At 37.0% G+C, this 26,458-nt stretch overlaps 1 protein-coding gene across 1 annotated transcript in view; it reads left to right on the top strand.

Annotated features, from left to right (window-relative positions):
• LOC120538595 (transcriptional enhancer factor TEF-3-like) overlaps positions 1–26,458 on the top strand; it is a 158,075-nt gene that overhangs the window by 80,563 nt on the left and 51,054 nt on the right. Inside the window, exons 4-5 of the mRNA XM_039767984.1 lie at positions 4,696–4,830; positions 23,078–23,121. Coding sequence (XP_039623918.1) covers positions 4,696–4,830; positions 23,078–23,121 — 179 coding nt within the window. The remainder of the gene's footprint in view (positions 1–4,695; positions 4,831–23,077; positions 23,122–26,458) is intronic.

The following is a 26,458-nucleotide window of genomic DNA, read 5'->3' as shown; positions in this document are numbered from 1 at the left end:
GTTCAAATCTAATGTTCACCATTCAATGCATCTGTCACTGTTATATGCCATTTGGTATGGGATTCATAAAAGCAGTGTTTATGTTTATGATGCATTATCTATTGAAATGACAAATGCAATGCATTTTATTAGTAAAATTGTTTGCGATGCACCACCTTTTGGAATGACAGCCATAGTTATTGGATGGACACACAGACAGACACTCAGAGACTTGTCCTTTTATTAAGGTGGAAGCTTAGCACTTATATTGAACAACATCTGGGAAGGCTTAGCCCCTGTGGTGTTTAATGTAGAAACATCACTGTATCTAATGATTTTGATGGTGGTATTGAAAGCATAATTATCTCTCCACTAAGTGAAACAATTTCAGACACATTTCATCTGCTCCTATACCCTTGCCAATACATGCACCCTTTAGAGTACAATCTGTATTGTGGATTACGATTCACTCAGCTTATGAGGAAGTGAAGTCTTATTCTTGTGAACAATCTCACATTCTCTGAAACAGATGTAAAAACTTCTGTCAAAACATAACAGCTATGATCAAAAGGAATTCTGTTTTTTATAAGACGGCAATCACACCTCTAAATCAAAGTACAAAAAACACATTGTAAATAGAAAACAACAAATATATTGTCACTACTTTGCTTAGCACTAAAAAGTAAAAGAAAGTTATGATCTGCTTGGTATAGTATTCAGACTTAATTGATGAAAACATCACTTATTCATTTTAAAAAAAGCAATTTCAGCTGCCATTTTAAATATCTCCCAACCTTAGAAGTATGGATTTAATTATTTCTTTTTAATGGTAGACTAGATAGTTTAAGACTACAGATTGGAAAATGTGATAAAAAATCTAGTACTGTGGGATGAAATTGTCTTTCCTGCTACATACTGCATTAGTTATTTTAACTTAATAACAGAACAGGATATTCTACCACTAATATATGAATTTTTCTTTGACCCACTTCTAACCAAATTAATGGAGGAATTAAATTAGCAGAGTTGCAGTGTCTGTACATTATTTTTGAAGCCTTTAAAATATCTGTTGTCAGACCTTTATGAAAGAAATCAGATCCAAAGTACTTAGTAATTACAGACAGATTTTAAACATTCATTATCTTTCTAAAGCACATGGAAGAAATTAGCCTCACGATTCCAGTCTTCTCTTAAGCTTTACAGCTTTTTTTTGAAAAGTTTTAGTCTGATTTTCACCCTGGCAGAGCACAGAAGCCGCATTACCTCATATTTTTTAACAGCACTTCGATACTTACAGTTGCAATGAATAAAAAAAAATCATTATGCTTTGGAATTATTTTTGTAACTAAAGCATTGCCTGTTGAACACATTGTCCTATTACCCAGGGGTTTAAGAGTTATATTAGGCCATGAGGAAGCAGAGTTACACGGTTCAGGTCATACTTCCCGCATCTCATTCAATAGATACACTCTGTTATGGTGACAATCCATCAGTCACACGTGAAGTTTGGCAGAGCGCTTTCCTGAAGAGACACACTTTTAAAACATACCCATCACCGTCACTCACATGTGAATACTAGTCAAGAGTAGGTACAGTATCTATCAGGATTGATGGTATTTCATATACTGAGCAACAAATGCATGCATTCAGTGAGTTAAAACAACTTGTCTTTGAATTCATGAAAATAGACGTTCTACTAAGGGGTGGAAATTCTGCTTTACATTCAGATTGTTCTCATTTTATTTCCTGCAGACTCTGTTTTCAATTTAGATTTTACTTTTGTCAGTAATCTATCCTCTAACACTCACATTACTAAAGTATCCAAGACCACTTTTACCATATAGGATTCAGAAAAATCAAACCATGCATATTTTCTAAGTAGATTGGGTTACTGTAATTCTTTATTCATAGGCTGTTCAAACTATTCAATTTTCCACTTGCAGTTATTTCAAAATTCTGCTGTAGGGATCATCAGTAGAACATCAGTGCATGAACATATAACTTTCTACATTAGACTAAAGTTTTCTAACTCCGTCTAATAACATATAAAGCTGACGATAGCTTTGACCACCTTTATCTAACAGAACTTTTTAATGCCTACACTCCAGAATGTCTTACAGTCTCAGTGGATAAATAATTGTGTAGCAGCCAGTCCAGCCTATGCTGAGAGGCCTGAACAAACCTCAGAATCACTTACCTGCTAGTATAACAAGCCAGTATTTTTGAGAAGTGCACACTGAATAAAGCTGCCAACTGAATTGATCAGTTTATAAGACATCCATTAATCATCAGTCTAAACTAAAATAATGACAAGTATTGCTATTTACTGAGCCTTCACCTTTTGATTATCCTGCTGTAGCAGTTGATACTTCTGCTACCTTGGCCAAGGAGTGAGACAAGAATGCTTTTGCATCGATGGTGACAGGCACAGTTTCAATAGCCATATTATTACACCATTGTTGAAGATACTTGCAGTTGTCTAAGGTTGATTTTATCTTTTTCAGTCAAAGATTTGCTAGAGGTGGGTTTTTTAGATGTTATTGACTGGAATTTGTTATTTCCTTTTCCAATGCCAATAGGTCATATCTCTGTTAACTTAATTCTTGATTATTCCTAAACTTTGTTTTACTGTATATACAATATTTAGGATACTTCCTAAATTTCTTTTTTTGGTGTAATAAAGATATGTTCTCTATAGATCTTTTAAATATTCAATTAGTAATGATTAGAGATCCAAATTCCTGGGTTCAAATCTTGTTGCCAGTAGTTGCCTATGTGAAAGATGGATGTTATGCCTGTGTGTGTGTGTGTGTGTGTGTGCTTCTGTGTTTTCCTTCCAAGTACTCGGTCAATCTCACATAGCCAAAGACGTGCAAGTTTAGTTACTGGAATTGGTCACACTATAGCAGTCACAGTGTGAGTTGATCCTGTGATTTACTGGCTCCCTCTTAGGGACACTTTCTACTTTGTGTTCAGTGCTGCTGGGATAGGTCCCAGCCACAATGAACTAGATTAAGGGAGTTTGACAATGTTCTGTTGCATGTTTACAAATCTATGCAAGCACTCCTTTTCTTAAGAGAAGTGTTCTGTTCTGTATAAGAATACATTGAATTGAATAGAGTTTAAGGGAATACTAGGAAACACATGGACCACTGATCCTCAGATAAAGGTGCTTCATATAGAGCAAGCTGAACTTGTTTTGGCCTAACAGTTTTCAACATAAAAATACAGCTTCACAGATGTCACTGATATTCTTTTTCCTTCTCCACTGTCAATGATCAATAAACACAATGCTAACACTTGATTATGAATTCGGAAGACATTTTTAGTGTGTCCTGGGGGATGATCATTAGATAATCTTGTTAGGATTGAGCTTTTATTATCATAAACTTTTCTGCTCGTCAGAAAGATGCTCAGCTGGCACTGCTTTTCTTTCTGCCATGTCACTTTGTTGATCACGTTCCTTTCCAAGGTTGCTGTGAGCTGCAATTTGTTGACTTTGCAGAGCATATCAGGTCATAAGCTTTCAACTAAGACCAAGTGAAAGATTCTAGACAATGGTAGACCGCAAATTGCAGCACTGTATGTGCTGGAGAGTCAGCAGATGCCAGAGCTGTGATATGTCTTCTTCCTACTATGTAATTGGCTCCTGCAATTTGCTTTAGGCTCAACAGATGTTGTCGCACTTCTATGTGTGGCAAACAGACGCAACCTTTAACATTTATACATAATCTTAAATTAATGAATTTTCCTTATTTAAGTGACATAATATTTCACCACAGTAATTACCCAGAGGACCATTATCTTTTATTATATGGTTTACATGATATTCATACAGAAATTTGTATAGGTCCTGTATGGAGTGCGGTTTTCAAACCTGAAATCTTTGCTGTAGTCTACAACTCCTTGTTTTTAAATGGCATTGTCACCATGGCAAAGATGCATAAGTATATTCATTTAACTTCAATAAATGTATTTCTGAAGTAGGTTTTTAAAACACAACATTTAGTAAATAAATGTTTGTTTTCCAATGTAGAGGCATAATGCAGAACAGCTGTTAAGATATGAAGCTAAACAACAAACCTGTTTCCAAGGTGTACACTGCTCTTTTAACATCCATGTTGCTATTGGCTGAAATGTCTTATCCTGAGTGTTATTCTCATGAGGCAACATCTTAAATGCTTTGAAAATGTGATTGATTACAGAGAATTACAGTTCATTACTTAAATAATTGGGTTTCATTTCAATTAAGTTTGATTACAATAATCAGTCACATAAGCCATACTGCTGCCAGGCAGGCCTCTTTAATGGAGATCTAACAGATGCTCTTCCGTAAAAGCCAACTTCAGTCAACTCACCAACTAATCGATAATAAGGAGCAAATAAACAACAACACTTGGAAAAAGGAAGCTTTTCATACTTATGTTAAAATGTATAGCACAAGATTATGTAAATAAAAATATGAAGCATTATTTTATTTTTCCAGTTGTAATGCAATAGTGTGCATCTGAGAAACTCTGGAACCTTGTAAATGTAGATAATTTATTTTATTTATTTTTTTTATTTTTGTATAGACAGGAACAGAAAAATCCAAATACATTCATGTTTGAAAACTTAGGGAGAAGAATGTGAATTTTTTTCAACAGAAAATGCACCTGAACTTTCACAATTTTTCTAATGTAATCCTTTGTGATTTTCATTCCTCTTGTTTATCAGGATCAGGCAGCAAAGGACAAGGCTCTTCAGAGCATGGCCAGCATGTCTTCTGCTCAGATCATCTCCACCACTGCCTTTCAGAATAAGATGGCACTGCAGGGACTCTCCCGGCCTCCCTACCCAGCAGCCACTGGGGTATATTATCATTTACCATTTCTTTTTCAGTATGAACTTAATGTTTTAGTGAACTGTATACATGAAATGCATTCATGTGTCCAGAGTTGTTTAATATAAAGCCTTTTTATAAGATGCGCATTAAAGGCACTTTACAAGTACACCTCTAATATAGCACTAAATATCACAAAACGTTGTGTTTTGAACCAGCAATGTAATCATTATATATTTATTACCTTTTCCACAAAGCCAGACTTTGGGGTAAGGTTTAAACAAATCAAGATTAAATTTATTGTCACACATGCAGAGTAAAGTAAATTTCTTACAATTCAATTAAAAAAAACAAATCAATTAATATTCTTTAAAAAGATGTATCAAAATGTTGAATGTAAAACACAGTAATGGTACAATATAAACCAATATTAATATATATATATATACATATACTGTATATATATATATATATATATATAGTGGCAGACAGCTGGGTCCCATGCCCGGCAGGGACGCCCCTACTGCATCTGAGGAGAAGGACAGAGCTTGGTGGAGGAGGCAAGGAGGCGGCCTCAAGAAGTGAAGGCATTGAGCTTAGTGGCCAGGACTTTGGGGACTTGTGGGGTTTGTGGTGCACTGGACTGTGTAAATAGTGTAAATAAACATGTTTTGGGTGAAATGAACGTGCCTGCCTGTCTGTGTCTGGGCCAGCTTCCACTATATATATATATATATATATATATATATATATACTTATATATATATATATATATATATATATATATATATATATATATATATATATATATATATATATATATATCTTATATATAAATGTCTCTGTTTGTGTGTGTGTGTGTGTGTGTGTCTGTCTGGCCTGGAAGTGAGAGGTTGAGTTGAGGGCTAAGGCCTCCACCTCCGAAGCTACACAAGTGAGGCCAGCACATCGGCAAAATGAAACCCCTGAAAAAAGACAGTCGCTTAGCCACTAATACACAAATGATGCGAGCATGTCAGCAAAATGAATCCTCCTAGGAGATAGATGCCCAGAGTAGTTCTTTTCAATTGCCTGACATCTCTACATTTCAAATTTATTTCTGATGATTTCAATAGTTTCTAGGACCCCATGCTGCTTACACAGCTAGTATATATACATATATTGTCATGCTTGGGTCACAGATTTGCACAGAAAACACAGGAGGTTAAACAGGAACTTTATTCAAACACTGCAAACAAACATTTGTCTCTTTTTCAAAAGTTTAAATGTGCTCCATGAAAAGTCAGAGATGACAGTTCCGCCAGGAGCAGAGAATGTTAGAGAGAGAGAGAGAGAGAGAAGAAAGCAAACAATCAATTCCAGATCTGGCAGGTGCTGTACAGGCTTTTAAGTAAGCAGAGTACTGCGAGAGAGGCTTATCACGTGACAGAGCCACCAGTAAGGCAAGAAGCAATGTGAAGGTAGTCTGTCAACTTTTTCAGGGGTTTTCCCAGAAATGTCTGTATTCTCTGAGGGTGCAATCAGCCCCCCAGCTCACACCTCCTCCCTCAGCTTTATTCACATTTTCGTGAATCAAGCAACTCTCCAAACCGTTTCAAATAGGTGTGACAATACGTCTGCGTTAACATGCTCAAAGCCTGGTCGATGCCTGACTGTAAAACTGTAAGATTGTAAGCCCAAAAACCGTCTCATGAAATAAGAGTTTGTATCTTTCTGACGGTATAACCATTGAAATGGAGCACGAACTGTCACTAATGTGAAATTTCAACCCCATAAATAATAACGAAGCGCTTCCACAGCCCATTTAATTGCCAAGCATTCTTTCTCAATAGTCGAATAATTGTGTTCCCTAGGAAGCAATTTCCTAATCAAATATATGATAGGGTGCTCTTCCCCATCAAATACCTGGGAGAGGACGGCGCCTACACCAAATGCATTTGCGTTCGTCTGTAGAACAAAATCCTAAGAGAAATCAGGATTCCGCAAAACCAGATAAAAAGTCAAAGCAGTTTTCAAATCACAAAAGGAACATTCACAAATTTCTGTCCATAAAATAGGGTGGTTTTTCCTGCCTCTAGTAAGTTCTGAAAGAGGAGCAGCCCTATTTGCAAAGTTAGGGATGAATCTTTTGTAATAACCAGGAAGCCCCAGGAAAGCGCGTACCTGTTTCTGCGTTTTTGGTCGTGGGTAAGCGAGCATCTCTTCTACTTTTCTAAACTGTGGCCAAAGTAAACCCCTGCCCATGGAATAACCCAAAAAATGAGTCTCAGACATACCCAATTTACACTTCTTAGGGTGAGCTGTCAATCCAGCCTGTCTCAAGCTTTCAAGAACAGCCTGAAGACGTTCTAAATGCGTCAGCAGATTCTTAGAATTTTCAGGAAGAGAAGGAACCGGATCATCTACCCGATCGTGAGGAAGCGGGACATTCTGAGTAGAAATCGGATCATCCTCCGGATTCTGAGCGATTTGAAATAACTCCTCGGCATCCATCTGTGCAACCACTTCTGGTACCACTTGTCACACTTGGGTCACAGATTTGCACAGAAACACAGAAGGTTAAACAAAGACAGCAAACAAACATTTGTCTCTTTTTCAAAAGTTTAAATGTGCTCCTTGACAAGTCAGAGATGACAGTTCAGCTAGAAGCAGAAAATGTCAGAGAGAGAGAGAGAGAGAGAGAAAGAAAAAGCAAACAATCAATTCCAAATCTGACAGGTGCCATACAGGCTTTTAAGTAAGTGGAGTACCGCGCAAGAGGCATATCACGTGACAGAGTCGCCAGTAAGGTAAGGAGCAATGTGAAGGTAGTCTGTCAACGTTTTTCAGGGGTTTTCCCAGGAACGTCTGTATTCTCTGAGGGTGCAATCAGCCCCCCTTGCCCACAATATACAGTATACTGTATATATATATGTATATATATATATATATGTATATATATATATATATACTGTATATATATATATATATATATATATTCATTTATACTTGATTAATGTACCTAGACATTCTGTAACATTGTATAACAAACCATAGTATTTTATCGATGAAAAACCTCTATTTGAATAAAAGCTTGCTCTTTCCAGTGAATTGTGTAGCATGTAATATTGGACCGGACTCTCGTTTATCTTACCAGATCAGTTTAAATATCTAGGGGCAAATATTACAAGTAAATATTAAGCTCTTTTTCAACTACATTTTGCTATCTGTATGGAAAAAATGAAACAAGATGTGACTAGATGGTCTACCATCCACCTTATGTTAGCAGGGGTAATTAACATTTTTAAGATGACCATTAGAACAATCTGGACAAGAACAAGCCATCCAGCCCAACAAAGCTCACCAGTCCTATGCACTTATTTCTTCCAAAAAAACATCAAGTCGAGTTTTGAAATTCCCTAAAGTCTTACTGTCTACCACACTACTTGGTAGCTTATACCAAGTGTCTATCATTCTTTGTGTAAAGAAAAACTTCCTAATGTTTGTGTGAAATTTACCCTTAAGAAGTCTCCAATTGTGTCCACGAGTTCTTGATGAACTCATTTTAAAATAGCAGTCTTAATCCATTGTACCATCCTTGACCATCCTTCCCAAGCTGCTCTTCCTAGTTCAAAGCATCCTCATATATATTAACAAATAAGTTTTTAAGAAATTACATTCAATCATAACTTCATTTATTTGTAATTGGAAATATCCACGTATCCAAAGGGTGACTCTACAACGTCTTAAAACAGAAGGTGGCATGGCACTACCTAACTTTCAATTGTATTACTGGGCGGCAAATATACAAACAATAAAGACTTGGACATCGACACAAATTGATGAATATTCACGAGCCTGGTCTGCAATAGAAATAAAATCTTGCAGTAATTCTTTATATTCACTGCTCTGTGCTCTAGTTAATACAAACTATTGTCATTACACTAAAAATCCAATTACCCTTTATTCTCTCAGAATATGGAAACAAAGTAGGAAGCAATTTTAGGCAGAAAAGATTTTATCTGTTGCACCTCTACATAACAACCACCTTTTTCCACCTTCTCAAATATATAAACTTTTCAATATCTGGAAAATGTCCAGGATTAAAACACTTAGAGACTTGTGCATAGATAATATCTTTGCATCCTATGAACAATTACACTTCAAATACAACTTCTCATCAACACAATTTTTCCACTACTTTCAAGCTAGAAACTTTTCTATATAGAACCTGCCCAATTTTCCTCCCCTTCCACCTTGTTCTATTCCAGAAGAATTATTGATCAGCTTTGAAGAATCTACAATTTATAGTAATATTTTAAAGCCTCTTCCTTTCAAAAACCCGAGAGTACATTGGGGAAAGGATCTGTCACTCATTATTTCAGAAAAGGATTGGAAGACAGCCATGCACAAAATATACTTGAGCTCCATATGTGCAAAGCATTGAGTCATTCAACTTAAAATCTTTTATCGAGCACATCTATCTTGTTTAAAATTGTCTAAACTGTTTCCAGGGCAAGATTCAACCTGTGAAAGTGAAATCGAGCTCCAGTTTCACTGGGTCACATGTCCTGGGCATATACCAAATGAACATCATTTTGGACAAAAATCTTTAAATGCTTATCAGAAGGCCTGAGTGTCACAATCCCTCCTAATCCACAAACAGCGGTGTTTGGTGTACTCCCAGGTAGGCTTAAAGTGGAGAAGGAAAAACAAACTGTAATTGCCTTTACTACACTATTAGCATGTAGACTTATCTCGCTCAACTGGAAGAATCCCAGCCCACCACTTTTAAGTCAGTGGTTAACCGATGTTATAAACTATTTGAAATTGGAAAATGTCAGATTCTCACTTAAAAGATCTGTTCAAAACTTTTTAAAATATGAAAGGATCTAATCAATAACATTTTAGAATAAGCTTCCATTTTGAGGAAAAGGATGCCCTTGTTTTCTTGCTCCTTTTATAGAGTAGCTTTGGTTGCTGGCTCCTCTCTCTTTCTCTTGAGTGGGGGTCAAATTTTGTTTTGTTTTTATTTGTTACATTTTGACTTGACTGTATGGAATGTTATCTGTTTCTATTTAAAATCAATACAGATATATACAGGGTGAGTCAAAATTATGTTAACACTAATGGTAGTGGTATGTATATACTTATATACAATTTTTGAGGACAATTTATGTGCCACGTATGGTACATGTGTTGAAAATGATGGTGAACAGGTTGAGACCTGTACAGTAAATCATCTTGTACACATGAAGTATGTTTCGTGAATAAATTGTTTCCACCATTTAAATATTAACATAATTTTGACTTACCCTGTATATATATAAAAAAGAAAAGCCTTGATGGTTGTTCTTTACAGAAACAATAGTACTTTTAATTAGATAGAGGGAAAACAAAGAAAAGGAGTGTGTAGAGTCAAAAATTGTTTCTGCAAAGAAATCATCAATCTATCGACCTAACCTGCTGATCCAGCGGCATGCTGAATGTTGAAGCCAATTCTAGGATTTATAGGGCACAAGGCAGGAACAACATCTGGCTAGGGCATCAGTCCATTGAAGATTGAACACACACTTCCATGTGCATAAACACACACACACACACACAAGACAATTTAGCAACACCAAATTACGTAGCTTGAATGTCTTTGGACAGTGGGAGGAAACCCAAACGGACATGGGAGTATATGCCAACTCCAAACAAGGAACACCTGGGACACAAACCCTGGTCTCCTAACTGTAAGGAAGCAGTGCTACCAGTGCACAGTGCTGGATTAACCATTAAGCAAAGTAAGCACATGCTTAGGGCATCAAAGGTAAAGGGGGCACCACAAAAATTTTTCATGCCCGAATTTATCACATAAATTATTAAATTAATTAAATTTATAGCCATTTTCAAAACTTTATGAAAAATGAATAATGCTTCCCTTTTACCTCCCTATGCCGTCACTGTTCGTAGATGGCGCCTTAAACAGTGCGTTCTGCATACTGGTGCAATCTACAATGGGGAATTCCTGTTTCTTGGTGATTCCCTTAAATGCCATGTTATGACAAAATATTGTGAAAATAATTTGATTCAAAACAATATGTTTTTATATTTTTAAATAATACTTAATAGTTGATTAAACATTATCGCGTAATTGTTGTGTTTCGTGAATTATCTGTTATTTAACTTATAAATTTCTAGTGCTTAGAAAGCATTATTTTCTGTTTTAAGTAAAAACAAAAAATCATCCCAGTTTGAGAAAAAAAATATTCTGGTAAGTCTATTTAATTCTATTCTTGGATATTTTTAAATTCATTTACATTATGTAAAAGTGAAAATCGTACAGCTGATTACTATTGGATAAAATTTTTATAACTTTTTTTACTAATAAAAATTTATTAACAAAATTTTCACTAAATATTCTTCAAATCTTGTACTAAGCATATGTGTAAATTGATTTGCTAAATTGACACAAAAGCCATAAATAAATTAAATAATCAAAATGGTAAATCTACGGTTTTCATGTACATTTAAAAAAAAAAACTTTAAAATCGACCCCAAGCGTAAAAATTTGTCAAATTTCGGATGCCATTTTCTCTTCAAGTAATGATAAAAACACGTTCAGATCTTTATCGAAAAGCAGTGCCGCACAAAATAAATTTATAAATCAATTTTGGGGTTAAAGTCAATTTCTACAGATTTTGGCAGGAGATTGGATAATTTGTAGTCCTTTTGTATAATTGTTGACAAACTTGAAACTAAGGAGAGGAGAGATATACACAGAAATAGCTGAGAGATTTTCTTTTGTAAGTGATCTGCTATATGTCACTTCATCATCTGCTAACATTGAAAGGTATTCTAAGTACCGTGAAAAGCTGATTGATGCTTACCTAGAGGACTTCAGCAGTAATTTCTCAGCTGAACTTCAGCAGTTTCATTTATATGTGCGCCATAAGTTCAGTGCAACAGAAAATGTAAAAACAAGATTCAGTCATGCAGAACTTTATAAAATAATTTTAGAAGACAATATTGAGTGTGCTTTTCCAAATGTAGACATTGCCTTCGTATATTTTTAACATAAATGGTCACAAACTCATTTTCTCGGTTGAAATATATTAAAAATCCCCTCAGAACAACTATGCATCAAGGCAGGCTGGATGCCTTATCTCTATTATGTATAGAAGCAGATGTGTTACATAAGATTGATTATGAAGATCTAATCAAAGAGTTTGCATGGAAAAAAGAAGGAGAAAATTATTAAGATAAAAATAAAATGAAGCATAAAAAAATAAATATTTTCCTTCTTACTATAAGTATGTTTTGTTTAATTTCAAATTTTCGATAATAAAATAAAATTTTATTTTCTAGTTTGTTATTGTTTTAATATTTTGAATTACTAGTGTAAGTGGGCACCAAAATTGTTTAGTGCTTAGAGCATCTTAGGGTCTTAATCCGGTCCTGCCAGTGCACCACTGTGCCACCCTCTCAAAGAAATCAATAAAATAAAATTAAAATAAAGACATGCTGCATGTTTGTGAAGAAGTTTCTGAGAATGCTAAATCCAGCCCTTGTTTCAATAAGAGTTACAAACTTTCAATTAAAATACAAAGGCTGTACCATCAAGCGCTGTGTCATGAAATTTGTGCTGGCCAGTGCCTCTGATTTTGAGCCTTCTGCACTCCTGAGTTCCATATGCACCCAAGGTAATTCAAATGTGTTCCAATGTGTACCTCGAAATAAGCATAAAATATTTCTTTTTCATTTTTTAGAAAGTTTAGATAAATACAGATTATTACAGAGACTATTTAAACTTTATATAAGTAACCAAGTTAACTTTATGCATGTCTGTTTTCTGATTGGCTAATGTGAAAAAGAAAAAAAAGATGTCAAAAACACTGCAAGCCACACAAATTGAAATAAGTCGTCAGGTCAATATACAAACCGGATTCCAAAAAATTTGGGACCCTAAACAAATTGTGAATAAAAACTGAATGCAATGATGTGGAGATGGCAAATGTCAATATTTTATTTGTAATAGAACGTAGATGACAGATCATACGTTTAATCCGAGTAAATGTATCATTTTAAAGGAAAAATATGTTGATTCAAAATTTCACGGTGTCAACAAATCCCAAAAAAGTTGGGACAAGTAGCAATAAGAGGCTGGAAAAAGTAAATTTGAGCATAACGAAGAGCTGGAAGACCAATAAACACTAATTAGGTCAATTGGCAACATGATTGGGTATAAAAAGAGCTTCTCAGAGTGGCAGTGTCTCTCAGAAGCCAAGATGGGTAGAGGATCACCAATTCCCACAATGTTGCGCAAAAAGATAGTGGAGCAATATCAGGAAGGTGTTACCCAGCGAAAAATTGCAAAGACTTTGCATCTATCATCATCAACTGTGCATAACATCATCTGAAGATTCAGAGAATCTGGAACAATCTCTGTGCGTAAGGCTCAAGGCCGTAAAACCATAATGGATGCCCGTGATCTCCGGGCCCTTAAACGACACTGCACCACAAACAGGAATGCTACTGTAAAGGAAATCACAGAATGGGCTCAGGAATACTTCCAGAAACCATTGTCAGTGAACACAATCCACCGTGCCATCCGCCGTTGCCAGCTGAAACTCTACAGTGCAAAGAAGAAGCCATTTCTAAGCAAGATCCACAAGCTCAGGTGTTTCCACTGGGCCAGGGATCATTTAAAATGGAGTGTGGAAAAATGGAAGACTGTTCTGTGGTCAGACGAGTCACGATTCAAAGTTCTTTTTGGAAATCTGGGATGCCATGTCATCCGGACCAAAGAGGACAAGGACTACCCAAGTTGTTATCAACGCTCAGTTCAGAAGCCTGCATCTCTGATGGTATGGGGCTGAATGAGTGCGTGTGGCATGGGCAGCTTGCATGTCTGGAAAGGCACCATCAATGCAGAAAAATATATTCAGGTTCTAGAACAACATATACTCCCATCCAGACGTCATCTCTTTCAGGGAAGACCCTGCATTTTTCAACAAGATAATGCCAGACCACATTCTGCATCAATCACAACATCATGGCTGTGTAGGAGAAGGATCCGGTACTGAAATGGCCAGTCTGCAGTCCAGATCTTTCACCTATAGAGAACATTTGGCGCATCATAAAGAGGAAGGTGCGACAAAGAAGGCCCAAGACGATTGAACAGTTAGAGGCCTGTATTAGACAAGAATGGGAGAGCATTCCTATTTCTAAACTTGAGAAACTGGTCTCCTCGGTCCCCAGACGTCTGTTGAGTGTTGTAAGAAGAAGGGGAGATGCCACACAGTGGTGAAAATGGCCTTGTCCCAACTTTTTTGGGATTTGTTGACACCATGAAATTCTGAATCAACATATTCTTCCCTTAAAATGATACATTTTCTCAGTTTAAACTTTTGTTCCGTGATTTATGTTCTATTCTGAATAAAATATTAGAAGTTGGCACCTCCACATCATTGCATTCAGTTTTTATTCACGATTTGTATAGTGTCCCAACTTTTTTGGAATCCGGTTTGTAGTTAAAGGAAAAAAAAAACCAAAATAGATCGGCATGTTTAGATACTGATGTGGAGGTTGAGAGATAAAACAAACGGGAGCAAGGCAATGGGAATGAAGACGTATTAAACAAGATTGAGGAGGGCAAAAAATCCAACACTTCAACACAAGAATGTGAACAGTAGTAACTGTTTTGTCATGTGAAAGTGTTTAAGAAAGGTGCTAAGGTTATTTTTATATTGGTAGACAAGTTAATACTGGAAATGTCTAAATTATTAGCCTTGATTTATGGGTACACCCCATAATACTTAGCTATGTGACATTCACTCATCATTCATTCTCATCACTGACTGCAAGGGCTGACCTTAACTACTTCAGCATCAATGCATCTCAGTCAGGATCGAGGATGGCTACTTCAGCATTAATATATTAACAAAGGCCAGAAGTTGCTATGCTCATGAGCCACTTTCCTGTAGGGAAAGCTTCAAGAGCTGTGATCCTACTGGGATTCTTGGGTGTAACACTCTGTTTCCAGGTCATTATCTTTAAAAAGGGCTGTACTTTCAAACAGAATAACCATAGCTTACACCTGAACAAACATGTAATACATACCTATAACAAAGAGCAGATTGTCTTGTCACTTTCTATTTCTGACTGTTACCTTTAAAAGAGTTAAACTAATAACTGATCGCTCAAGCAACCACACTGGGTCAGATGATATCAATAAACATGGCAATCTTCAATTTGTCAATATTCAAAGTTTAATCATTACTTATGTTTATTTACTTTAAAAAGGCATTAAATGCATTGTACGGGCGGCACGGTGGCATAGTGGTAGTGCTACTGCCTCGCAGTAAGGAGACCTGAGTTTGCTTCCCGGGTCCTCCCAACATGGAGTTTGCATGTTCTCCCCGTGTCTTCGTGGGTTTACTCTGGGTGCTCTGGTTTCCTCCCACAGTCCAAAGACATGCAGGTTAGGTTCATTGGTGATCCTAAATTGTGCGTGCTGTGTGGGTGTGTGTGCCCTGTGGTGGGTTGGCGCCCTGCCCAGGGTTTGTCCCTGCCTTGCGCCCTTTGTTGGCTGGGATTGGCTCCAGCAGATCCCCCATGACCCTGTGTTAGGATATATAGCGGGTCGGATAATGACTGACTAAATACATTGTATAAAAGAACATTGAACCTGAATGATTCAACTCAATGTCTGTAAAAATGAGTTTTGTTTCAAAATTGAGATGTCTGTGTAATTTAAAGAGTTCATTCATCTTAATCCAACTGAGGCATTTTGTAAAAGCAAGCATCATTATTGTGAATTCAACACTCTGTTAAAACACATTGTTTATCCCTGTCAATTTGTTTAATTCATAGTTCAAAAGAAGAACAAATCGAAAGAGGTCTCAGACTTGGCTTACAATGTCTTCTAAAATTTTTACTTCTAAACCTTTGTAAGCCCAACTCTTCTGTCTCATGTAGGGAGTCAGTCCTTGCAGTTGCTCCTCTCCCCCGACAGCATGACATCACTGACCTGCCTGTCAGGTCCATTTTGCTGAACTCCTGTTTAAATACACACAATTAAAAGTAATACTAGTTTTATAGTTATAGTCTTGATAACACAGTTTATTCACTCAAAAGCTATATCTTAGTTAAAATATCTTAAAATAAAACACACAGGTTAAATACTACAAGTCTTATTTAATAAACTGAAAAAACTCAAATCCTTATTTCCATTACTGGAACAATTTAAGACTGCAAGATATCCAAGTGAAATACTCTGTGTGTGTGTGTGTATTCATACTGTATGTATATACAGTATATAGTGAAAGAAATAACAGGGCAGGTTTAGAGTTTTGGGGCATTTTGCAGCCAACCCTGTATAATTCTAAGGAACAAATTGAAAGAAAACAAATTTTATGATGCAAAAACCTATGTGTCAAGAATTCCTTCTTAAGTAGACTGAGTAGGATGGCTGGTCCTCCAAATTTAAGGCATTCTGGGAGGAATAGGTGGGTCCAGGTAGACAACCCTAGAGGTAATGTCAGATGTAACGGTGTCAATCATCCATCTTAGAAAAGGGGAAGAAGTGAGGTCAGTAGCAGACAGTGCCACCTCCTGTCTCGGCAGAGAATTACCATCAGCATGCATATATATGTGTGTGCGTGTGCATGTGTGTGTGTGTATGAGAAAATATCTGTAAACAGTACTGGTGTCATGTACTTATTATGTAATTCAATCTTAAAAGTTTCCTGCTCTGGTGCCTAAATTTCTCTTGTCAATGCATCCCCATTTCCCCACCGGGCAGTAACTATGAGCATTTACATATTAAGCACGGCATTTTCATCAGACTTCAGAGTGAAATTAGCCAATGGGCTCTCTGCAGTGCCATGTATTTTCTCTAGTGAATTGACATATTGTACCCCTTTTGATTGTTATTTATTTGGAACCTTGGCCCTCTTCTGATCTAAAAAATTTGTATCAAATTTGGAAGAGGGATTCTTTTTCTTGCACATATTGTATCATATTTAATGAATGATGCACATCATGTTTGTTTGCAAATTAAATGAACGCTTAGTGTTAAGGTCATTTCCATATTTTATATAAATATGATTTTACTAAGATAAAATAGCTTAATAATTTCAATACATAATGTTCGGTTTGGCGGTGGTTTGGGGTGTAGTGATGCATCCTCTTGATCAGTCTTTAGTCAAGAGGGGCAACACAATTTCAGATTACAACACCTAGCAGCCTTCATTATTAAGTGTGCATTGGCATAGCTGACAAAATAACACAACATTGGGTACTGTGGCCATAGAAAATGTTTAGTTGTATGTTACATAGATGTAACTTGTTTAATATGTTCTTTGCATGGATGTGAGTGGATTGTCCTGGATTTATGCTAATTCTGACAAGTGACAAGTATAACAGCTTGTTCTACAGAGTGTTTATATTTTTATACAGTATGTATATTATGTACAGTATTTTATTCAAATTTGAATTGGTATTTTACCTGTAAACTTGTAATAGTGCTCTGAACCATACTCGGTGAAAATGACATGACTTGATGATGACAAAAACTGATCAAATGGCCAATTTCAGTTCACACCTGCATCTATTCCGGCGATTATTGGCTGGTCTGGCTGAATATTTAGACACAATATCTGGACTATATAAAAGATTTTTAAAAATGTAACCTTCATTGATTCTGAAAATGAATTAAACCATTAAGCCTTTCATAGAATATATTCTAGTGCTACATTCTACATTTTAATATGTGGATACCACTCCATAACTGCATTTTGTCATCATTCACATATATCTTATTTAAATTTTGACTAAACTGTACCCAGGGCTTGATCCAACTTATGACTGTTATCATCAAGCACCTGCATTGGTGTGCCACACTGACCATGAAAGTGGGCTTTTAGCTTAATATTAGTGTGAAAATTAATTTGTTTCACAACACAGAAATATCCCAAAACTGGGATATTAAGATATTAAGTTAAATCTGCGCCATTGAGCCAGGAAGAATGCTGTTTAATATAAATAAAAATGTTCTTACCCCCTATATTTTCATGACATTTGGAACTGAGTATCTGCACCAATAAGGGGACTTCACTCCCTATCTGGCAGCTGGTTGCTATGGCTGATGGGAAGCTGCCTGATCAGCTGGAATGAAGTTGCCATAAAGAGGTCACACTCTGTTGGATCAGTGCAGTGCACACAAAGTTTGAATGAGAAGACTGGAGGTAGTAGTAGTTTATATTTTTGTCAACTACTTTGTAAACAATTTTATTGCCTTGCTGGATTACAGATTTTGTCTTTTGTACAGCCTTTTTATCTAATTGTGGGGTGTCTTTAGCCATTTTGCCAAACACACTTTATTTTCATCTGGATCCTTTTATGTGAAATCAACAGGTCAAAAAAGCAGGGCCGTCTTAACGCATGGGCATGCTGGGCAGTTGCCCGGGGGTCCCACGAGCACAGGGGGCCCGTGCTAATCTAGGAATGTTGTGACTTGCTGAGTGGTTGTGTAGGTAGGGGCCCCAGTGCACTGCTTTGCCCGAGGGCCTATAATGCTGTTAAAATGGCCCTGCAAAAAGGGATGTATGGCACTGTTAAACCCTTAAGATGCAATATATCTTATTTCCACTCACTAAAAAGCCTTTATAAATTAAAAAAAATGACTTTTAGTGAGTTTTTGGCAAAATCACAAGTGTAACGAAATTTAGTGTAAATTTTGTAAAAGTTTATACAAAAGGAAACTTGATTCTTTAGCTCATTAAGCACTGTTGTATTTTGTGATGTTGTATTTTCCATATACCATGACCTTTACCTGGAAAAACAGTTTCAGAAAATAAATATCAGTTAAATATCATATCATTTGCAATGCAGATAGCCCAAATTGTTCATTACTGTTTGTTGTATTGATTTTTTGTACTCTTCTAATAAAGCTTTTATTTAACTTTATTTATTTATGAACAAATATTCTGAAGAAATGTGACCAACCGGTTTCCTCATGAATCAATCTTTGCGACTGCACACACCTACACTAATAGGGCTTGAGCTGCACAATTTTTATTTAAAAAGTTGAACACTGCCATGGGCCCCTTACTCACTTCACCACAGTTATGTACTACGACACAAGGAAAAATAGGGGAAAACACTATAATAATTTGTTTGCAAGATGTATTTGAAATCTGCCACTTTATATTAACAGTTTTATTATTTAAGAATTTTTTTAAATCTGTGCTGCTAATGTTAGAACAGATTTTGCATAGAAGTTTAGATTTTTAATTTGTCAAGTTAGCAATTATTTTAAACAGTACAGAAGGATACACTCTGTTTTCATCTACTAATCTGGAGTAGCATTCAGAGTGGGCCAGGAAAAAGATCTTTGTTAATACCTTTGAACACTGTTTGCCCACACCATGACGTTCAGAAGTCTTGTAACTTTGTTGCCTTCCATCTATACCCCAGTCTCTAGCACTCCAGTGTATGTAAAATAAAAATCTAAAACTAAGTTATGAAGTGTTACAGAACCATAAAAACGTGGCTTTGGCATCTTTGATGTGTTCAGTTGTGATGCCTGATGAACTGATAACATAATACAGCTGTTACATATTATAAATGTTTTGCATAACACTGCTTAAAGTTAAACTCAATGTTTTGAATCTTAATGCAATATATACAGTTGAGATTTATGTTAATGATAGTTATGATGGGAAGCCACCAAATCAACATGTATGAAATAACCTAAATGGTTTTGAATACCTTCCTGACGATTTGGAGGTAACTTGAAATCTCCTCCAAAGTAAAAACACACCTCACGTTGTGAAATATTGGTAACCTTTGGCTAATTCTGTTGCAAACAATGATTTGTCACCAAACAAAAAAAATTATTAGAAGAGGATAGGTTTAAAATCAGATCTCTGAAATAGCCTTTATATAACTTTACTTTTGTAAATAGTAAAAGTGTAAATTTAGCAGTATACATTATAAACAGATATTGATAAGCACTGAGAACGCCACATATAATGCAGAATAGCAGTAGGCAATATGCAACTATGATTTTGATATTCATTTATTTATTTTCCAAGCCTGCACATTTCAGCAAAGAATTGCAGGATAGTAGTTACGTATCCTGGTGGCATTAAGTGTTCACCTTTGATGGTGTGATAGTTTACTACTGGGCACACTCATGAACACTCAACCCACACTCCCTCACACAGGGCCCAAAGGTCTGACATTTTGAGACAATCAACTTAATTACTTTAACCTTCTGTTTCCATATTTGTTTTTCTCTAATATAATTTGCCATTGCTAATTGCTATAAATTTTTCATGATCAAGGGGATTTCTCATTGTGGACTTATAAAGTTTAGCATGACCTTGGCCTTCTTCTTAACCTAAATATTCAGTTTCAGTTCAGGTATATAACACTTTTCTTAACAGTCCAATAGAGACATTTTCTAAAATTCTTCTGAACAATAATGGAATTCATTTTCAAAATCTGAATGTTTTTACTCTGTCATATTTAGATGCATGGACAGTACTAATGTTATCTGAATACCGGAATAGTCAACTTTCAGCCAAAATACAGTATTATTTATTAGTCATCTGAAATTTATATTATATTTTCTTTGAAATATTTGTAACTGATGTTGAGGTCAGCAGCACGGTGGCGCAGTGGTGGCTCTGCTGCCTTGCAGTAAGGAGACCTGAGTTCGCTTCCCGGGTCCTCCCTGCATAGAGTTTGTATGTTCTCCCCATGTCTATGTGGGTTTCCTCGTTAGGTGCATTGGTGATTCTAAATTGTGGTGGGTGTGTGCGCCATGTGGTGGGCTGGTGCCCTGCCCGGGGTTTGTTTCCTGCCTTGCACCCTGTGTTGGCTGGGATTGGCTCCAGCAGACCCCCGTGACCCTGTAGTTAGGATATAGCGGATTGGATAATGGATGGATATTGAAGTCAAAGCTACTTTATGAGTATTTTGTATGATATTTTGGTCAGTAGTCTAAAAATTTATACCCAAAACCTAGCTGTGGCACTGGACTTTTAACCAGAGGGTATCTGATTCATTCTGCATCTACTGTGTGGCTACAAGAAAGACATAAAACTTACTGTATATAGTCTTGACAGTATTGTGGTGAGATGGCAAGCAGACCATATATTAACATCTGTGCTGTTACCAAAACATTGTTTAAAAAGATCTTTATATTTGCCTGTGATGTGCTTCATCACAAATGAATGAATAGTTGTCCAGTCCATCATCCTTCCTAAGTTTCTATTTCTATTTTAGAGAATCCATATATATACTAACAAATAACTTTTTAAGAAACTACAGTCAAGTATATTCTCATTTATTTGAAAATTGAGATGTCCACTCATTCAAAAGGTGACTCTACAAAAACCAAAAGTAGAAGGTGGCATGGCACTACCTAACCTTCAATTTTATTACATTATAAAGACATGTAAATCGGCATAACTTGATGAATTTACATCTGCCTGGTCAGCAATGAAAATTAAATCTTGCTGTACTTCTCAAAATGCGCTGTTTTATACCCCTATAAATACTAACTTCTGTCAATCCAATCATCCACCAGTCACTTAGAATATGGAGCAAATGCAGGATGCACTATAAGTCAGAGAAGCTTCTATCTGTTGCTCCATTACACGATAATCACCTTTTTCAACCTTCTCAGTATTTAATCTTTGGAAAACGCTCAGGATTACAACACTAAGAGAACTATATATAGATAACGTATTTATATTTTAAGAACAGTTACACTTCAGATTTAACATATCAGTAGCATAATTTTTCCCTTATTTTCAAATGAGAATTTTTTGTGAAAAGAAACCTACCCAATTTTCCAGACCTCCCACCCATTTCTATCCCAGAGGCAACACTGATCAGTCTTGAAGACTCATACAGTATTTCAATAATATATAAAAACATCTGAAAGAATCTTCCTTTCAACGATCCTAAGGTAAAAGGACCTTGTGAAAGAAACAGCCAGACACACAACGAAGATTTGGGGTAACCACTCGTATAGTTTCCCTCACTGCAAAAGGCTTTAAAGTAGAGTACAATGTGTACTGGTTAGAGTCCAAAAAAAAACTGTTTAAGTATGGAGGATGAGGGGTTTTTATAGCTGATTCACAGGAAGTGACGTGCTCGGGGCCAGGATAGGAAGTGACTACCTCGGGGCCGGGACAGGAAGAATTTCTTTTGTTTGGTCTGTGGAGAGAAAGGAGAGAGGTTCGGTGCATCCCCCCGCCCCCCTGGCCTGTCGTAGAATTGTCGTTTCCTGGTCCCTTTGGTTGACTACCAAGTGCATGTCTGTGACAACCTTTTAATTAACATCTCAGAACAGGAGTGGATGTCATACATAGAACAGGCTCTTGTTCTGTTCGATAATTCAAATTTGAATCTTTCATCTATCACACTTACTGTATCTCATTTTAAATTGTCCAAAATGGCAAGATCCAACTTGTGAACATTGCAATCTACTGTAGCTCCATCCATTACTCAGCCACACATTTTTGGAATGCACTAAATTAATATCATTCTGGACCAAAATCCTTAAATGCCTCTCAGACAGCCTTGGTGTCACAATCACTCCTAACCAATTAACAGCTGTGTTTGGCGTATGCCCAGTTGGGCTTAAAGTGGAGAAGGACAAATTGATTGTAATTACCTTTACCACACTACTAGCACTTAGATTTATCTTGCTTAACTGGAAGAATCCCAGCCCACCTTTTATAAGTCAGTGGGTAACTGCTGTTCTATACTATTTAAGATTGGATGTGTCCAAAACTTTTTTAAAACATAGCAAGATTTAATTGAAAACATTTTAGAATAAGCATTCATATAGGGAGTAAAAACGTTTTGTGTGTGTGTGTGTGTGTGTTCTTTATTCTTTCTGCGCTTGGTTCCCCCCTCTTTTTCTTGGGTGAATTTTTAAATTCTTTTTCTGTTTAAGTTTTGTTTTTTTCTCTGTTTTCTTCTTTCTTTTTCTTTCTCACGGTTAATATTAAAATTATTTATTGTATAAGTTCTGTAAATTTTATCTGGTTAATTGTATACTATGTTACTTTCATGACACAAAATTAAATACATTAAATTTAAAAAATCTATTGGATATACCGTTTATATTTTGTAATTGTTATATAGTTCTGTACTTGTACAGTGCCTTGGTGTAATCTTCATACTGCAATTAGAAACAAAGATCACAGCATTGTAGCCAAAAAGACTACATCATGAAAAAGTAGGGTGGTCACACTGAAATCTTTCTTGTTTTTTTTCTTTCAGTTTTGGCACGGGGCTTTACCAGGTCAGCCGGTAACTTCCCAAGAGTGAGTGTTGATTTTTAACTACCAATATCATTCATCTCACATTTTGCACTGTTATATTGTGGCGTTTAGTACATCTATGAACTCTACTGAAAAAAATCACCTAAAGCTTTTTGTTTTTTGATTATCATTTCACAGCATGTCTCGATGGGATTGGAGGCAGATTGTGCTTCGTATGCAGACCAGTGTGTAACTGCATGTCATTGTCCTTGTTCTATGAATTTATGTGAATCGGTAAACTAGAAGCACAAAATGTACCACAGAAATGACCTCACAGTGTGTGTGTTCCTGGGACACTAAGTACATATTATAAATACCACTTAGTGAAGCTTTATTTCTCTCAGAACAACACAATGATATCCATTTAGTAGAGTTCCAACACAATTCACAACACTCCATTTCTTTTGTTCTTTACTTTATTATGAAATTGCAAACACTACTGTTAAACATCATCCTAGCAACAAACTAGTTTCTATTATTTCCCACTGTGAGAAAACCAAACATGAAAGCATAATTGTGCAGCAGAGTTTAAAGCTGAAACAGCTAGAACAACGCCCAGTGACTCTTTGTGAAAAGGAAGACATAACTGTAGACAAAGAAAAATCAGTTTTATGAGAGGGGGGTATTGTTCAAATTTGGAGGTCGCATTAGTTTTCCTTATGGTTGTTGATGTTTCCATACATAGAATAGGTGAATATACTGTAATGCTTCACATTTTTAATTCAATAATACATTTTCTGTCATCCCTGAATGCAATTTGACCCTTTTATATTGTATCTGTGTGTGTAATTAAATGTGTGTGTCTGTAGCATAAAAGGATCCCCTGATTTCATAAAAGGTTCACCTGACCTTGATTACATCTTATTTTAATCAGTTTTCAACACAATCAGTTCACAAGAACTTTCATGTGTATTCATAAATATTGTCTTCATGAAAATATCAAATTAGGATTTCTAATGGAAAAACAGGTTTGGATATTCCTGAAACATGTCTTGAGCATTTCTGGAAGGTTGTGTGTCTGCATGTTTGTGAGTCTGTGGTTAAAAGTTTGCAACTTCAGAATGAACGGACCAATTCTTCTGAACCCTTATAGACAAGTTGCAATTCTTAGCATTTAGGACTTATTAGATTTTGGGTGACTTCCGGCTATCCAGCTTAAGATTTTAAAGTTCAATTTCATTAAAGCTAATACCAACAACAGCCAAACTACTGCTGAAAAATATTGCCTGCACGTTAAAAGACTTTTTTTGGATTTTAAGCTCAAACTTTGAGCTTTTAAAGATAAAAAATTTCAAATAGACTAGTCACAGCTGTAAAATTCATTAGATAGATAGATAGATAGATAGATAGATAGATAGATAGATAGATAGATAGATAGATAGATAGATAGATAGATAGATAGATAGATATTTTAGTAATCCCCAAGGGAAAATTCACATACTCCATCAGCAGCATACTGATAAAAACAATATTAATTAAAGAGCAATAAAAGCGCAGTGCAAGTTAAAAAATGGAAGGTGGAGAGTGTAAGGCAGGTATAACAGTCTATAATCTTGTGTAGTGTTAGCATTTACCCCCTGGGTGGAATTGAAGAGTCGCATAGGGTGACAGCAGTCTGTTGCTGAAGCTGCTCCTCTGTCTGGAGATGATACTGTTCAGTGGATGCACTGGATTCTCCATGATTGACAGGAGCCTGCTCAGCGCCCATCGCTCTGTCACGGATGTCAAACTGTCCAGCTCCATGCCTACAATAGAGCCTGCCTTCCTCACCAGTTTGTCCAAGCGTGAGGGATCCCTCTTCTTTATGCTGCCTCCCCAGCACACCACCACGTAGAAGAGGGCGCTCACCACAACCGTCTGATAGAACATCTGCAGCATCTTATTGCAGATGTTGAAGGACGCCAGCCTGCTAAGGAAGTATATTCGGCTCTGTCCTGTCTTGCACAGAGCATCAGTATTGGCAGTCCAGTCCAATTTATCATCCAGCTGCACTCCCAGGCATTTATAGGTCTGCACTCTCTGCATACAGTCACCTCTGATGATCACGGGGTCCATGAAGGGCCTGGGCCTCCTAAAATTCACCACCAGCTCCTTGGTTTTGCTGGTGTTCAGGTGCAGGTGGTTTGAGTCGCACCATTTAACAAAGTCCTTGATTAGGTTCCTACACTCCTCTTCCTGCCCACTCCTGATGCAGCCCACGATAGCAGTGTCGTCAGCAAATGACATGGCAGGACTCCAAGTTGTATTGGAAGTCTGATGTATATAGGCTGAACAGGACCGGAGAAAGTACAGTCCCCTGCGGCGCTCCTGTGTTGCTGACCACAATATCAGACCTGCAGTTCCCAACACGCACATATTGAGGTCTGTCTGTAAGACAGTCCAAGATCCATGCCACCAGGTGTGAATCTACTCCCATCTCAGTCAGCTTATCCCTAAGGAGCAGAGGTTGGATGGTGTTGAAGGCACTAGAGAAGTCCAGAAACATAATTCTTATAGCACCATTGCCTCTGTCCAAGTGGGAGAGGGATCGGAGTAGCATATAGATGCTGACATCCTCCACTCCAACCTTCTCCTGGTATGCGAACTGCAGATGGTCAAGGGCGTGGCAGACCTGTGGCCTCAGGTGGTGAAGCAGCAGCTGCTTCATAGTCTTCATCACATGTGACGTCACAGCGACAGGCTGGAAGTCATTTATCTCACTAGGACGTGATACCTTTGGGACTGGGGTGATGCAAGATGTTTTCCAAAGCCTCGGGACTCTCCCTTGTTCCAGGCTCAGGTTGAAGATGTGCTGTAGAGGACTCCCCAGCTCCAACACACAGGCCTTCAACAGTCGTGGCGATACTCCATCTGGACCTACTGCTTTGCTGACATGAAGTCTCCTCAGCTCTCTGGTACCTGGGCTGCTGTAATTGTGGGTGGGGGGAAACTCTCTCCTATGCTGGTATCTGCAGAAGAATGGGTGGAGGGTGCAGTACTCCGAGGTGAGAGTGGGTTAGGGTGGTCAAACCTGTTAAAGAAGTTGTTCATCTGGTTTGCTCTCTCCACATCTCTCTCGATGGTGGCACGCCACTTTGAGCTGCAGCCAGTGATGATCTTCATCCCATCCCACACTTCCTTCATGCTGTTATTCTGCAACTTCTGCTCCAGCTTTCTCCTGTACTGCTCCTTTGCCACCCTGAGCTGGACTCAGAGTTCCTTCTGCATGTGCTTGAGCTCATGCTGATTACCACCTTTAAAAACCCTTTTCTTTTGGTTCAAAAGGCCCTTGATGTCACTTATAATCCATGGCTTGTTGTTAGCATAGCAGCGTACTGTTCTTACTGGAACTACAATGTCC

This window comes from Polypterus senegalus, chromosome 11, assembly GCF_016835505.1.
Source record: "Polypterus senegalus isolate Bchr_013 chromosome 11, ASM1683550v1, whole genome shotgun sequence".
Lineage (NCBI taxonomy): Eukaryota > Metazoa > Chordata > Cladistia > Polypteriformes > Polypteridae > Polypterus > Polypterus senegalus.
Note: the sequence above shows the minus strand (reverse complement) of the source record. Positions and strands in the feature narration are given on the sequence as shown.